At 39.8% G+C, this 17,608-nt stretch overlaps 1 protein-coding gene across 19 annotated transcripts in view; it reads right to left on the bottom strand.

Moving 5' to 3' along the window:
• The window catches only part of LOC124605166 (longitudinals lacking protein), a 547,673-nt gene that overhangs the window by 429,003 nt on the left and 101,062 nt on the right, over nucleotides 1–17,608 (bottom strand). For 3 of the 19 annotated variants that reach the window (XM_047136653.1, XM_047136658.1, XM_047136671.1), the window contains exon 5: nucleotides 3,672–3,848. The exons of the other annotated variants lie outside the window; for them this stretch is intronic. In XM_047136653.1, the coding sequence (XP_046992609.1) occupies nucleotides 3,672–3,848 (177 nt within the window). The remainder of the gene's footprint in view (nucleotides 1–3,671; nucleotides 3,849–17,608) is intronic. 19 annotated transcript variants of the gene reach the window in all.

Genomic DNA, 17,608 nt, shown 5'->3' with positions numbered 1-17,608 from the left:
GTGTACATGAAGTCTGGAAACACTTTCAATTGTTTATTACACAAGAATGAAACATTGTACATATATCATACATATGAAAGCTTTTTTTCATGTATACCGCCACAACGTAGTTTGGTAATTTTCCAATAGTCAGTGCTAGTCGCAAACATGGCTGTGCTACAGAAGGGGACAGCTGTTTCATGAAATGGCCTCCCCGATCTCCAGATCTCACTCCATGTGACGTTTTCTGCGCGGACACATTAAAGATCTGGTGTATGTACCGCCTCTACCACATGATGTAGCAGAACTCTGGTAGAGATTACGGGAAGCGACCGCCACAGTCGACGATGCCATGCTGGGACAGGTATGGCAAGAATTCAATCACCATACTGACATCTGCCCGCTCACTCATGGCTCACGTATTGAATGTTTGTAAAAAAAACTTTCAGAGTTTCTTTTCAAAATGCAATATGTATGACATCTGTACAATGTTTAGTTCTTGTGCAATATATAATGGAAAGTGTTCCCGATTCAGGGCATTCCATGTTGCATCAAAAACCTTGATGACATTCAGGTAATGGGCCATACTCAGAAGGAGAATTTATGAAACCAGACAGTTTTTCAATGCCTCCTGGAGAATGCCCTCTGCTGCAAGCTGCAGAAGTTCAGTTTTCTCTCCATGAAGGCGCATTTGTTGGTTTATGTACTTAGTAAAAATCACCCTGGTCCCCACTGATGATTACATCAAGGCCATTGTCAACCTACAGCTCAAGAACCTGAAGGAGCTCCAGCCTTTTTAGCGCAAGATTTCGTATTATGCTCCAATCAATCCCCAGGCTACACACTTCTGCCGCCTCTTAACTGGCTACACCAGAAGACCATTAAGTTTTTCTCGTCTGCCGATTGTCAACAGGATTTTCAGTCTCTCAAGTAGCATTTGTGCTCTGCCTTCTGGCTGTCTTCCTTTATGCTGGGTAAACCTTTAACTCTGGGCTCTGACATGTCCCAGTATGGCATTGGTGCCATCCTGTCCCAGTGGAATCCGAACGGCATCAAACAGCCCATTCCTTACATATCAAAGATGCATATCTCCTCATTACCAACCCCAAGCCATTGGTTTCCTTATTTTGCCCTTGTTCCAAGCTGCTGGATAGCCTTGCCCACTGGTTGCAGTAGTGGACCCACTTGCAACTATTTTTATAATATTTATTACTGCTCCATTACCCAGCATGCCAATGCTGGTGCACTATTGCACTACTGGTAGGGTCTGATTCAGAGTTTGATCGGCAGGAGGCTCTTTTCTGTTTGTGCTGGGTGATGTCTTGCAGCAAACCCGGTTGGACTTTCCACTGATGCATGTGAAGTCATGATCGCTATAGCTGCTGACCTTCCAGCACATCTCTTCAGGTGCGGAGCAGGTGTGGTGTATGTTTTTCCATCTATGTGATCGGCTTAACATTGTACAGAGGGATCTCTTATGCTTGCCACAGAGGAACAATGCTGTCATGAAGTAGTTCCCGCAGCATTTCATCCTTGCATACTCCAGATGATGCATGCATCGTGCAATATCAAACATCTGGTGCATTCTTGCATGGCTTGTGAACATAATCAGGCTGCATTGCTGTGCCAATTCTCTCCTTGGCCAGTCCAAGATCACCCTTGGCGCAGGTTGCACTTTGACTTTTCCAGCCCCTTTTTGGGCACATGTGGTTGTTCGTGGTCAAGGTATTATCCCATTTTCCCATACTTTGTCAAGTTGTCCTCCATGTTGTTGACTGCAATGGTTCAGGCATCGTCGGTTATTTTTGCCACTGAGGGATTCCACAGGATATTGGTATCTGACAACAGCTGGCAGTATGTATTATGGGAGTTTGAGGACTTTTGTGTTTGCAGTGGTATGCAGCATCTGACTACCGCTCTGTGTCGCCTAGCTTCTAACTCAGAGTTGGAGCACTTCAGAGCATACATTTAAGACCTAAATGAAGATGTCCAGGTGACAATGCATTGTTGGAGAAATTCCAGGAAACAGGTGCCACCCGGCAGAATGTTTGCAAGGGCACCAGCTGCAGGGTGCCCTGGATTTGTTGCACGAGTCACCTACCACTGCATTGTGGAGTGCCATCTCCCCGGGCTACATCTTAGGGCCAGTCTTTCTGCCAGCATCAGGGTGTCATGGTGAGTACAAGAGTCAGCTGTTGGTTGTGATGGATGTTGGTAGGAAGCAGCTGACCTGTAATGCAAATCAGCTATTGCTGGTCTGCCCTGGGCAGCAGGTTGGGTCATGATGTTGTTACGGGTAATGGCTCCCAACTGCAACAGCATGTTTCCCCACTGCCATCCCCTTCCTGTGCTCCACTGTCCTCCTATCATCTGGAGCAGCAGCAGCAGCCCCCAATGAGGCCCATACTTACCCTGTCAATGGGGAGCTCAATGGATTTTGATCCACCCACCCTGCACCAACGGAGGTGGTATCACCTGTACTGTTGCCGGTGGACACCCATTGTTGCAACCTCTGTGCCTTTCTGCCATTCCCATGGATCTATCACCAAGCGCATTGCCTTCTTTGGTGGTTGATTCAATTTCAGGTTCTCCTGAGGCCTCTCCAGTTCTGCGCCAGAGATTGCAACCCAAGTTTGGTCATTTTCAGCCCTATGTGACCTTTTTTTTTTTTTTTTTTTTTTTTTGGGGGGGGGGGGGGGGGGGTAATTTAGTAACCCTACCTGTGGACATCACATTGGAGGCAGACAGGCTGTTGGTGAGGGTAGTGGAGTGAAATAGTGTGGAGGATGCACACAGCTCATGGCATGGGTAGACCCGCAGAAGGAGGTGTTTATCTGCGGGCAGCAGTAGGCCAGGTTTCCTTCATCTCACCCGCTTTCAACTTAAAAACTACTTAATCTTCTTGCCTACTTCCATTCAATTTTTATCGTAACTCAGTACTGCAGCATCTTTCAACTGCACATTTATTTATTTACTAAATTCCCATTTGATCTTTCTTATGTATTTCACAGCTATTCTTACTGTTAATTTCCTTTGATTGTTATCTGCTTCACAGGTTTCTTCATTTCTCCCATATTTACCCGATCTTTGCTTCTAATTTCAATCTGTCCTTTCATTACTACTGACTTCTTTACCACTCTCTTTCTACAACTACCACCTTTTTGGGTTTTCATATGATATCAGAATTTTAGTTTTGAGTACTGTTCCCCCTAATGTGTTTTCACTGATCAGGGATGTTGGGTACCTTTTACTACTTAACTGCTACAACAGACTTGTTCCTAAAACTCTTCCCGCTATTTTACTGCATGAAATACACTGATGCCAAAAACCTAACATTCGTGCCACCTTTAATTTGTGTGTATATTCACATTTACTGTATATGTTTAAACCAGTTTCTATCATTACTGCATTATTCCATTATGAAACTCCATTTTATGATGATTAAAAATAGTGGTCTCATACTCACCCATCATCTGCAATGAAAACATGTGTAGTCTTTATAAAACATTCATACTTGAATTGAAATTACTGCTTGCAATAAATACTCAAAACTCTTAAGAACTACAATACTAGCATTTAGTACTTCAAAAATGCAATTATTTTAAACTGAGGGCTACAAGGTCCCCTGAATATTTTGTTGTGTATGGGACAAAAAAGGTCAAAGTCCAAACAGTAAAATGTCCAGTGCTTACTTTGATATGGGGCTTCTTGATGGCTCTGATTACTGAAGTTTGGTGACAAATATGAAAATGAATCTATATCACCTTCACAAACAGAGTGAGAAGCTGGAAATTCACGCACAGTATCCGAGAAAGGCAATCTGCGTGAAGCCAAAACTGAAGGAAAGTCATTTAAATCTTGTGTTATGCCTGAAAACATCACGTAAACATAGAAATTAGAATTAAACACATGCAGTACATTTCAGACATCTATTTTACATAATTGATTCTCGGTAACTATATACACTTCACTGCGCACATGATGAACATGAAAATCAATCAAAGCTGGATGCAATGTTCTCAGTGTGGCATGGGGTTGGGGGGGAGGGGGGAGGACGGGCTCATTCACTACATAGATGTTTAGCCTAAACACAGAGAGAACAAACAACATTTCAACATTTTGATCAATGCAAAACAACGAGCTCAGGCAGAAAAAAAACAATACAAAATGTGGATCACTAGATTAGTAAAACTATCAATGCTCATAGTCTCCAGATAAGGTTAAATAACAAAACAATTCTCAACATCCACACAACTTTAACATAAGATTCCAGCAAGCCTTTGCTGTACGCCTCTGTCTAAGTCTGTAGTGTATTAAAAAAAAACACAGTTTTAATTTGCTTCCATGATACTGCACATTTTTGTACATGAGTGATATTTATTTCATTTTTCACAGCGATATCCAAGTATTTTATTTTTATGTTTCACACAATTTAGATGGTAAAACAGGTATATTTACATGTACAACACATTTCAGAACAGTTTAATAACACATACATAATACATCTTGGTGGCCAGGCATTTCTTCTCCCAAGGTGTCAACAACTTTATAAACTGCCTTATTTATAATAAATAGCTACTAAAATGATACACAATCTTACGACAAACATATGTGCATGCATAATAATTTAACTATTTTGGACAAGCATTTATACCGTTCTCATAGGTTTCACAGTGGTAGAATATCTTTCCCTCTCTGAAACCTCATCCACTAGACCTTCATTCACATCTATTAAGCTATAAAGACAAATATGCAATTTCATGGCATGCCCAGAGTATCTTAAATAAATAATGCTGAGGTACTACTTCAGGTAAGTGGAGGAATTCTACTGCCATGTCTCTATTCTAGACACTGCTGTTCAATTCACTGGCTTTGTTGAAGGCTAGATATATGAGGAAGGAGCTACTCTGTACTTCCCAAATGATTAGCAATTAGTCCTAAATATAATACATTTCAATGATTTATGTTAAAATGTACTGTAAATGTAAGCACATTCTGCAACAACACTATTATTGAGCTGCAGTTCCATGATTATTACCACTTTCACAATTTCACTTATAATAAATAGCTATTAAAATGATACATAATCTCACAACAAACAAATGAGCATGCATAATAATTTAATTATGTTGGACAAGCTATTACACCGTTATCATAGGTTTCACAGTGGTAGAATATGTTTTCCTCTCTGAAACCTCATCCACTAGACCTTCATTCACATCTATTAAGCTATAACGACAAATATTCAATTTCATGGCATGCCCAGAGTATCTTAAATAAATAATGCTGAGGTACTATTTCAGGTAAGTGGAGGAATTCTAGTGCCGTGTCTCTATTCTAGACACTGCTGTTCAATTCACTGGCTTTGTTGAAGGCTAGATATATGAGGAGGGAGCTACTCTGCCCTCCCCAAATGATTAGCAATTAGTCCTAAATTTAATACATTTCAATGAATTTATGTTAAAATGTGCTTTAAATGTAGGCACATTCTACAACAACACTATTATTGAGCTGCAGTTGCATGATTATCATCACTTTCACAATTTCATTTATAATAAATAGCCATTAAAATGATACATAATCTGACAACAAACAAATGTGCATACATAATGATTAAATTATTTCAGACAAGCTATTATACCATTATCATAGGTTTCACAGTGGTAGAATATCTTTTCCTCTCTGAAACCTCATCCACCATCCACTAGACCTTCATTCACATCTATTAAGCTATAAAGACAAATATGCAATTTCATGGCATGCCCAGAGTATCTTAAATAAATAATGCTGAGGTACTATTTCAGGTAAGTGGAGGAGTTCTACCGTTGCGTCTCTATCTTAGAGACTGCTGTTCAATTCACTGGCTTTGTTGAAGGCTAGATATATGAGGGAGGAGCTACTCTGTCCTTCCCAAATGACTAGCAATTAGTCCTAAATTTAATACATTTCAATGAATTTACATTAAAATGTGTTTCAAAAAGTGCACATTCTGCAACAACACTATTACTGAGCTACAGTTGCAGGATTATTATCACTTTCACAAAAAACTTGTTTGCACTTGGACTGTTATTCACCTACACATATACACAGTACTGATGATATAACATTCTCACATATCCATCTTCTCTGACTCACAAGTAAACTTATTCAAGGATACACTTCAGGTTTGAATATATTGTAGTGTAAAGGAAAATAAGAGATACATATATTTTTATATGAGTCCATAAGGCCATTAAGGAGGTGAAACAAGCCCTTGAAAAAATGGGTTCAATATTTATGAATGAATATCATTGAAACAGTAACAGATTTAAAATAAAAACTTCAAATAAAAGTTCCATGGTTAAAATATGTCAAAATGGTGAAACCAGATTTGTACAGAAAAAGCAATTTTGCCCCCGAAAATAACCTTCCCCACCCCCTACTATACTGTTTCTAATAGCAAAATGCATAGCATCATCAATTCAAAATTCAATCATATATGATGAAGTAGTATTCCAAAAGTGTATTTGTCAGAAATAAGCTAGAAATACCTTTATAACGCTGTATCCGTAACTGGTATGTGCATGCTTCAATACTAATTATCAGTTTGGGTTGTTTAATAATGCTTCTTCAGATAAATATTCACTAGATGTGTATTCCACATATATTGTTCTGTATACATATTTTCCTTTAATTTTATGAAAAATAAAATATTTATTTGTATTTGTGTTTTTCTTAGCTTGGGCAAAAGGGGAGGGGGGGAGGGGGAGGGCATGTTGGTACTTTGGTTACTATGGATTTATTAATCAACTGTCATTTTTTATTTGTACTTAACCATCGCTATTTCAGTTTACATACTGTCATTTGGAGATAGTGAGTGGAACTGTGGACACTGGAAAATGGAGTGCCAAGTGGAGAAATTAGAACATATTATTCTGTCTGAGTTCAATAGAGGGGCGACAGTAGTTGATACAGACACAAACATTTGTGCCGTGAATGAGGATGAAATGTAATGATCGTATGGTATTTATTTGCTGGGATATCACCTTCGAGGTTCAGCCGCCGTATTGCAAGTCTTGTTTAGTTCTCGCCACATCGGCGACTTGCATGTCAATGATGATGAAGCACACACAACACCCAGTCCCCTGCCAGGAATCGAACCCAGGCGCCCTTGTGTGGAAAGCAGTAATGGTACCGCTGCACTACGGAGGCAGACTGAATGAGGATAATACCACTGGACAGAGCATGGCAAGAAAATGGCTCTCTCATTTTAAGGAGGATTGTTTCACCATTAGTGACCCTCCTCTTTCAGGAAGACCTCTGGAGTTCGACGAAGATCATTTAAAGGCATTAATCCACGACAATACACATCCATGCACTCAAGAACTGGCAAATGTGATGAACTATGATAATTCCACCACCGTGTCAGATCTGCATGCAATAGGGATGTTTTCAAAATCAGGTGTATGGGTACCGCATGCTCTTAAGCCAAAGTCACAAAAATCAGCAGGTGGCCACAAATGCATCTCTGCCTGCTCATCATCAATTGGCTCTTGAACAATACCAACCATTTCTATCCTGTATCATTACTGGTGAGGAGAAGTGGTGTATTTATGCTAACATAAGGAAAAGAAAGGATTTATTGAGCATAAATGAAGCAGCAACTGCCTGTGCAAAGACCTGTGCGCATCCAAAAAAGATAATGTTATGCATCTGGTGGAACAGCAATGATATGTTGAACTATGAATTGCTTCCCCAAAGTGTAACCTTCACTGCCTTTTTTTTTTTTTTTTTTTTTTTAGGGTCATAAGCACTCATTCTGTGGCTTAGGGAAGGATAAAAAACTGAATGCGAAATCAGCAGCAATGGGAGAAAAACTCAAGGAGGAGGGAAACTAAAAATGGAAGGAAACCTTAGAAAACTACTATTGAAGGGGGATTGTATTCCCCAAAAAAAAGTGCTTCACATGACCGATGTCATCTCACTGACACTGATAAACTCAAAGACATGATCTGCTGAGCGCGGGTCATCTGCTGCATGGGAAGATATATCAGGTGGCACCTGTAAATGGGTGCATAGCGGATTAAAATAGGGGCACTGAAGTAAAAGGTATGTAGCTGTCCACGGCTGAGAGCAGTGAGGACAAAGCAGGGGAGGATCGCAACTTAAAAGATGTCGATGGCTAAAAAGACAAAGCCCTATCCGGAGTCTAGTTAAAATTACCTCCTCTCAATGTCGAGGCCAGGAAGAAGATGTCCAAGCAAAGGGAAGAGGTTTTATATCCCGTAATTTATTATTGGGAAATGTAGACCAATGTGTGTGCCATAAAAGAGTAACACAATGACATAAAACGCTGTGTAGATCAGCAAAGGGAACCATACGAACAGCGGGCCGAAGAAGAGAATCTGCAGCCTTGGCCGCTATATCAGCTGCCTCGTTTCCGCGGATATCAACGTGCCCTGGGATCCAGTGGAATGCCACAGAGACTCCCCCCAAGTGGAGCTAGTGGAGGCTGTCCTGAATCCAGTGGACCAGAGGGTGGGCGGGACAAAGAGCTGGGAGGCTGAGAAGTGAGCTGAGCAAATCTGAGCATGTAATATACTGTAGCCGCTTATGGTGATGGATGTATTGGACAGCCTGGAGAACAGCATAAAGTTCTGTAGTAAAAACCGAACACTGGTCGGGAAGCCGAAATCTATTAGGGGTGTTGTCAACAATATAGGCAATCCCAACACCAAATGTGTTCTTTGAGCCATAAGGGTAAATAGATGTGGCATCCTCCATTTGTGCGCATAGAGCAGCAAATGCCCAATGATAAACTATAGGGGGGTACTATCCTTGTGAAGCTGACAAAGGGCATGAGGAAGGCACATCCAGGGACAAAGCCAAGGTAGCGCTGTACAACCAAATGTCAAGAAAGTTTTAGGAAAGTGGAAGGAAAGAGACTGTAACACTTAAAGGAAGCAGACTCCCAGTGTTAGTTGAGACAAAGGGCGGCCTGCATATGCTAAATCCAAGGATGTGTCAAAAAAAAGGGCATGGGTCAGATGGGCAGGCATGGAAGACAGATGACTAGCGTAATGACTCAATAGGACAGCTCACTGATTGGACAGCAGAGGATCAGCAGTCTCAGCGTAAGGCTCTCCATGGGGCTGGTATAAAAAGCTCCAGATGCTAAACAGAATCCATGGAGATGGACAGAGTTGAGACACCAAAGAACAGATGGCCGTGCAGAGGAGTAAACTACGCTTCCATAGTCGAATTTCGAGTGCACTAAGATGCGATATAGGCGGAGGAGGACCACTCGGCCTGCTCCCCAGGAGGGACCACTCAGAACATTGAGGGTGCTGAGGGATCCCATACAGCGAACCGAAAGATATGAAACATGGGAAGACCAGCACAGTTTTCTGTCAAATATAAGTCCCGAGAATTGGGCGACGTCAGCAAACGGAAGGTCAACAGGGCCTAGATGTAGGGAAGGCATAGGAATCTCCGCACAAAAGGGAGACATTGATAATGTTGACAATTTTAGACCTATTTCTATGCCATCGGTGTTTGCTAAAGTTATCGAGAAGGTTGTATATACAAGGTTACTAGAGCATTTAAATTCACATAATTTGCTGTCAAATGTTCAGTTTGGTTTTAGAAATGGTTTAACAACTGAAAATGCTATATTCTCTTTTCTCTGTGAGGTTTTCGATGGATTAAATAAAAGGTTGCGAATGCTAGGTGTTTTCTTTGATTTAACGAAGGCTTTTGACTGTGTTGACCACAAAATATTATTGCAGAAGTTGGACCATTATGGAGTAAGGGGAGTAGCTTACAATTGGTTCGCCTCTTACTTTAAGAACAGAAAGCAGAGGGTAATTCTCCGCAATATTGAGAGTGGTAGTGATGTTCAGTCCCAATGGGGCACTGTTAAGTGGGGCGTTCCCCAAGGGTCGGTGCTGGTGCCACTGCTGTTTCTTATTTATATAAATGATATGCCTTCTAGTATCACAGGTGATTCAAAAATATTTCTGTTTGCTGATGACACCAGCTTGATAGTGAAGGATCTTGTGTGTAATATTGAAACAGTAACAAATAATGTAGTTCATGAAATAAGTTCGTGGCTTGTGGGAAATAATTTGATGCTAAATCACAGTAAGACTCAGTTTTTACAGTTTCTAACTCACAATTCAACAAGAACCGATATTTTGATCAGACAGAGTAGGTATATTATAAGCGAGACGGAACAGTTCAAGTTCCTGGGCGTTCAGATAGATAGTAAGCTGTTGTGGAAAGCCCATGTTCAGGATCTTGTTCAGAAACTAAATGCTGCTTTATTTACCATTAGAACAGTATCTGAAATAAGTGACACTTCAACACGAAAAGTAGTCTACTTCGCATATTTTCATACGCTTATGTCGTATGGTATTATTTTTTGGGGTAATTCTTCTGATTCAAAAAGGGTATTTTTGGCTCAAAAACGGGCTGTTCGAGCTATATGTGGTGTAAGTTCGAGAACCTCTTGTCGACCCCTATTCAAAAATCTGGGAATTCTGACATTGCTGCCCTCACAGTATATATTTTCTTTAATGTCGTTTGTTGTTAGCAATATTAGCCTATTCCCAAGAGTTAGCAGCTTTCACTCAGTTAATACTAGGCAGAAATCAAATCTGCATGTAGAATGCACTTCCTTGACTCTTGTGCAGAAAGGAGTGCAGTATTCTGCTGCATCCATTTTCAATAAGCTACCACAAGAACTCAAAAATCTTAGCAGTAGCCCAAACACTTTTAAGTCTAAACTGAAGAGTTTCCTCATGGCTCACTCCTATTCTGTCGAGCAGCTCCTGGAAGAGCTAAAAAATTAAGCAAATTCCAGTGTTACATTGTTGATTTTCTTCATTTAAACTTACGACTTGTTACCTGAATATGTTTTTTTATATTTCATTTTATCTGTTTCTAATATCGTGTTATAATTTCATGTATTGACTCGTTCCATGACCATGGAGACTTCTCCTTAATTTGGTCCCACGGAACAATAAATAAATAAATAAATAAAATAAACAACAGCAAAAATTTACGCAGACAGTCTTACTGGGAGAAAATCTGAACCCGGTTTCAATGCTTCATGAGTGGAGGCGATCGAGGCATCCTTGAAGATGTCATTCAAGAAGGTTGGTCCGTTGAGAGCCGTGGGATTTTAGAATCTATGCCTCCCTGGTATGTGAATATCTTTTGTGTTGCTATGGGCATCTAGGGGTGCTATAATTTATTTTATTCCATGTATTGAGCTTTATGTGTGTAATTCATGTAGCTTGCTTAATGTATTAATAAATTGTTCCAATCAGAAACCACCCGTAAATTACTCTGCTGACAGGTTATGGGCCCAGAATTATAAATTACATTACATTTTTATTGGTCCTTTTGATCATTTGTTGTACAAGGTATACAATATGATATTGGACAAGTCATTGTGATTTACAGTACATGCTTTTAAATCACACAAGAATATTTACATTGATTTAGGCTTAATATTAACACAACTGAAGGTTTAGCTTCCATACATTATATTTAACCTTGGCAATAAATTTTGATGTTTCAAGATCTATACTATAATAACATTTTTGCAATAAATATTTATGGACAGCAGTTTTAAATTTTGAAGTGTCTTTTATTGTTTTAATGTTTGTAGGTTGCTTATTGTATAGTCTGTTTCCTGTTTGCAGTGGTCCATTCTGTTTTAGTGTTGTGTGTGCATGTTGAACAAGTATGTCCTGCTTTCTCTTTGTGTTGTACAGGTGGATACTCTGGTTGGTTGACACAAGATTGTTGCTATTTTCTAAGATTTTCCTTACAAATACGATTACCAGTAAAATTTACAGACATGGTAGTGGAAGGATATGTAGTTTCTTGAATAAGTGCTTGCATGAGCTTCTTGATGCAGCATTTTCTATTGCTCTTACAATTCTCTTTTGGCAGATAAAACAACTTTTGCTAGGCGATGCCTTTCCCCAAAAGATTATGCCATATCGCAGTAAGAATTTTGGCTGGGCGAAGTATGCATCTTTTAGTGTCTCTTTCAATGTGCAATAAGAAAGAATTTTGATAGTATAGCAAATGCTATTTAATTTATTTGTAATGTAATTTGCATGTTGGACCCACCTTAGATCTTCTTGGATCCATATCCCAAGAAATTTTGTAGCTTACATTTTCGAGGGTTCTAGTAAACAACTCTATGTCTGGTGCTAGTGGACATTTATTTTGCACTGTGTGTATATGCACTGTAACTGTTTCTCCTGTGTTTATTACTAAGTTGGTACAATTTTTAATCTCATGTAGTATATAATAATATTCTAAAAAAAAATTACAAGATCACCTGCTCAGGAAAAGTAGCAGCAGTGCGCGGTAATTTGGAACGACGTAATCCGTAAAATCACGGTGTCAGTAAATACCAATTCATTACCTACGATCGAAAAACTGATGGGAAGAGAAAACCACAGTACCTGTCAGTTTGCTATGTGAACATATTTAGAACACGAACAACTGTGGGGTTGCATCAGTGGCGAAGTACAGGATGTAACTAAAGTTTGTACAGCAAGAGCCAAAATTATACTCTCCGTCCATCTGTCAATATATGTAAACTTGCAAGATACATCTTCAGCAAAAGAAGCGTGCGACAAGCTAAAGCAAGCCTCCATAAAAAATAAAGTACTGCAAGAAATAAATGATGAAGCTTGTAATAAACAATTCATGAGCGATCTGCTCTGTGAGACAACAAGAAAAAGAGCAATGTAATATTCAAAAAAAGTCCCAGGTGCTAAAACTGCAACAAGTATGGGCATCTGGCTTTAAACTGTCGCACCAAGAAGAAAAATGATGAAAAAACTTCGGCCAAGACAGCCAGCTACCAGACGTTTCTCACAACAGCAGCTGCAGGTAAAAATACATGGACAGAATGGTATGTAGAGTCAGGCGCATCAGTGCACATGTCTAAATATCACTGTAATTAAAGTAGAGTTGAAGCACTGACAGGTTCACAAGTTTTAATAGCAAATAATGAAAACTTACCCGTAAAAGGTATAGGCTCTTCATTTGTAGATGTTCTCACTAGTAACAAGAAAGCTAGAATATAAGTAGAGGATATTCTGTATATGCCTCAGCTAAGCACAAATCTAGTAAAATAGTAGAAAAAGGTCATTTGATTTTATTTGACAAACAAGGTTGTCGTATTTATGATGCATGCAAAAAATATGGTTGCTAGTGTGTCATTAGCAAATGGAATGTACTGACTAGACCAACCATATGATCGAAATTTTGAAGCAAAATCCGTATTGCAGGCAAAGAGTGCAGACTTGTGGCATAAAAGACTAGGTCATCTGCATTCTGAAGCTATGGATGCACTTTGTAATGGCCTGGATAGTGTAATTCCATATAAGGGAACAATAAATACTCCCTGTGCAATTTGCTTAGAGGGGAAAAAACAAGACTTCCTTTTCCACGATCTAGCTCATGAGCCACAGAGCTAGTTCACTCAGATTTGTGTGGGCCGATGCAAACTAGATCAATTGGAGGAGCCAAATAGTTCCTTACTCTAAATGATGATTATTCCAGGAAAGTATCTGTATATTTCCTCAGAAATAAACATCAAGTAGCACAACTAATATGAGATTTCAAAAATCTAGTAGAAAGGCAAATTGGAAAAAGGATCTGCACTCTACATACCAATAATGGCACAGAATATGTTAATGATAATCTGATAACATTTTTCAGAAAGGAAGGAATCCAACATCAGACTACAGCGCCGTATACACCAGAACAGAACGGAGTGGCTGAGCATTACAACCGTACAATAGTACAAAAAGCAAGATGCCTACTCTTTGAAGCAAATTTGCCAAATAAATTCTGGACAGAAGCAGTCTCCACTGCTGTTTATTTAATTAACAGGTCCCGACTAATGCCCTGAAGAACAAGACCCCAGAGGAAGCTTGGATAAACAAGAAGCCGAATCTTAAGCATCTTAGAATATTTGGGAGTAAGACACATGCTCACATTCCAAGAGCCAACAGACAAAAATGGGACAAAAAAAGTGTTGAGTGTATTTTTGCTAGGATACTGCGAACATTCAAAAGCATACAGATTTTTTGAACCTAACTGTCAGAGAATCATAAAAATGAGAGATGTGATTTTTGATGAAGATACTTCGAAACAGTGTACAGAGGGAACTGAGTCAAAGGAACCAAGTTGACTGTTTCTCCCACTGACAGAGAAGAAGCAAGATGAAGTAACTACAACTGAATTAGAAGAAACTGAACCTGAACCTGAGAGTGTAAACCAAGTAGTAGTTCAATGAATACTACCAGCAATGATGACACAAGTCCAGACAATACAATTAATGATAACGAGCAACTGCAGAAAATACGAAGGTCATAGAGAATTCCACAGCCAAAGAAACTGCATGACTTTGTAACTTATCAGTCTAAGCAGTCTACTGTCTCTGATCCTTCGGCATTAGAAGAAGCGATGATGTCAGACAATACTGAAAACTGGCTGAAGGCAATACATGATGAGTTACAATCTCGCAAAGGAACCACACGTGGGAGTCTGCTGATTTACCTTCAGATAAAAAGCCATTAAAAGCAAAATGGGTATTTAAAAGAAAGAAAGCTATGAAATGTCTCGTTGTATGCTATAAAGCACAGCTAGTGACAAAAGGTTGTGCCCAGAAGCAAGGCCTGGACTATGATAAAACATATGCACCAGTCATAAGATATAACTCGTTAAAGTATTTATTTGCTATGGTTGCTGCTAAATATGATCTTGACATTGATCGCTTAGATGTTGTCACAGCTTTCTTGCAAGGTGTCTTACATGAGGAGACTTATGTGAAAGTTCCAGAAGTAGATCCAGTTACAAAGACAGTGGAAGATAATGGTGTAAAAAGACTGAAAAAGGCAGTATATGGATTGAAACAAGGTGGTCGCTGCTGGAACTTGAAATTAGATAGTAGACTATTGAATCTAAACTTCAAAAGTTCAATAGCTGATCCTTGTGTCTATTATAAAAATTAAGGTTCAGACCTTTGAACAGTTGCTTGTTTATGAGGCCGATATGCTCATTTTTGGTAACAATTCACAAGACAGAGATGCTTTTAAAAACAAACTCAGAGAAAAATTTAAGCTGAAAGATCTTGGTGAAGTTAGAACCTGTTTAGGCATTTGAATTACTAGGAACCGCAAAGAAGGCTTTTTGTGGATGTATCAGACACACTATGTGGAACAAATTCTCAACAGATTTAATATGAAAGAGTGTAAACTAATATGTACACCAATGGACAGTAATCAGATGCTCACTCATGATATGTGTCCGAAAACAGAACAAGAGCAAGAATCTATGAAGAACATACCTTATCGTGAAGCAATAGGTAGTTTAATGTATGTTCAATTAGGAACATGTCCGGACCTCACCTTTCCAATTGTTAGCCGTTTTTGTAATAATCCAGGCATACCGCACTGGCACGAAGTCAAAAGAATTTTCAGATATCTAAAAGGTACTAAGGATATGAAACTTTTGTTTTCTAAATCAGAGGACTGCCACATAGTAGGTTACTGTGATGCAGATTGGGCTGGAGATTCTGAAGACAGAAAGTCAACGATTGGATATTTCTTTAAATCTCAAGGAGCAGTGATATCTTGGCAGAGTAAGAAACAGCCAACAGTGGCCTTATCTACAACTGAGGCAGAATATATGGCTCTGACCTCAGAATGCCAGGAGGCTCTATGGCTTCAAAGGCTATGCAATGAAATATCACCAAACCCCAAAAAACAGCCTATCAAACTATTATGTGACAACAAGCCAGCAATTGACCTGTCTAAGACTAGTGGCTATAAGAGTCGAACCAAACATACAGATACAAGACACCACTTCCTAAGGGAAAAAATAGAGTCAGCACAAATTACTGTGGAGCTCATACTTCCGACCAAATGCTGGCAGATATGATGACAAAATCTCTGACGAAGGTACGCCATTATATGCTACTGCAAGATTTTGGACTAAGAAAGTAGTTTTTTGTTTTGTTTGTGTGTGTGTGTGTGTGTGTGTGTGTGTGTGTGTGTGTGTGTGTGTATCTTTGTTGCAGACATAATTCTAGTGGGGACGAGAGATTTTAGAATCTATGCCTCCCTGGTGTGTGAATATCTTTTGTGTTGCTTTGGGCAACTACAGATGCTATGATTTATTTTATTCTGTGTATTGAGTTTTGTGTGTGTAATTCACGGAGCTTGCTTAATGTATTAACAAATTCTTCCAATCAGAAACCACCTGTAAATTACTCTGCTAACAAGAACTGTAGTAGATTGTAAAATCATCAACAAAGAGGGTGCCCGAGACATCGGGAAAGAGAAAATCCATAATTGGATTTATGGCGATGGTAAACAGTACAACACTCAGCACAGAGCCCTGAGGAACCCCATTTTCTTCGTAGAAAGTACAGGAGAGAGTGGTGTGCACCCGCACCTTAAAGGTGTGCTCTGTCATAACGTCACGAATAAAAAGAGGTAGCCGACCTCGAAAGCCCCAAGACAACAGTGCGTGGAGGATGCCTCTCCTCCAACTGGTATCATATGCTCTCTCCATATAAAAAAATATCGCTACTGTTTGGTGTTTCCTGAGAACATTGTTTATGATATAAGTGGAGAGAGCAACAAGATGGTCAACTGCAGAATGATGCTTTCAGAAACTGCATTGGGCAGGTGTTAAAAGGTTTTGGGACTCCAGCCACCAGCCTAAACGGCAATTCACTATATGCTCCAAAACCCTACACACACTATTCGTGAGAGATGTGGGGCAATAGCTAGAGGGGAGATGTTTGTCTTTTCCAGGTTTCAGAACAGGAAAGACAATAGCTTCCCGCCATCTTCTGGGAAAAGTACTATCATTCCAAATTCGATTATAAAGGTGAAGGACTATTATAGCTTTTGTGATTTTGACATGAGAAAGCAAGAGGCTGCACTTCCACTGTTCATTTCTTCAGGAGAAGGCTGGCAGATAATTTGAAGCTCAAAATCTCAGCAAAGTGTTGTCTCAATGAGTTAGAAATTGCGACTGGGTCCACTAAGATATCAGGCACGACAGTGAGCCCAGAGATTGGGGAGAAACTAGACATGCCGGATAACCGTCGTATTTGACTCCAAACTACAGATGAGGGAGTGAAGGTGTTAAAGGAGCTTGTAAAGAAGTCCCAGCTTGCCTTCTTGCTATCGCGGATGATGCAACGACATCGTGGACGTAATTGCTTATAGCAGATATAATTGGCCAATGTAGGATGGTGGCAGAAAAAGCGAACAGCACGTCTCTGCTCACGTATTGCGTCATGGCATGTCTCATTCCACCAAGGAACTGGGGGGCGCCAGGGCAAAGGGGAGGTATGACGTATTGAATGTTCCGTGGCTGTACTTCTGTAACATGGGTGACCTGATCGTCAATGCTAGGAAAGTGATGGTCATGTTGCTACAGAGGAGAAAATCGTCCAATCAGCTTGGGAAAATTTCCATTGTCTGGGGCGCATAGATGGCAGATATGGCTGTAATCGAAGGATACATGGAAAATGGTCATTCAAGTGTGTATCAGCAAGAGTGAACCATTCAAAGTGCCGAGCTAGCTGAACAGT

The sequence above is a fragment of the Schistocerca americana genome, chromosome 3 (assembly GCF_021461395.2).
Source record: "Schistocerca americana isolate TAMUIC-IGC-003095 chromosome 3, iqSchAmer2.1, whole genome shotgun sequence".
In the NCBI taxonomy this organism is placed as follows: Eukaryota; Metazoa; Arthropoda; class Insecta; order Orthoptera; family Acrididae; genus Schistocerca; species Schistocerca americana.
This window is presented reverse-complemented; position numbering and strand designations above follow the sequence as displayed.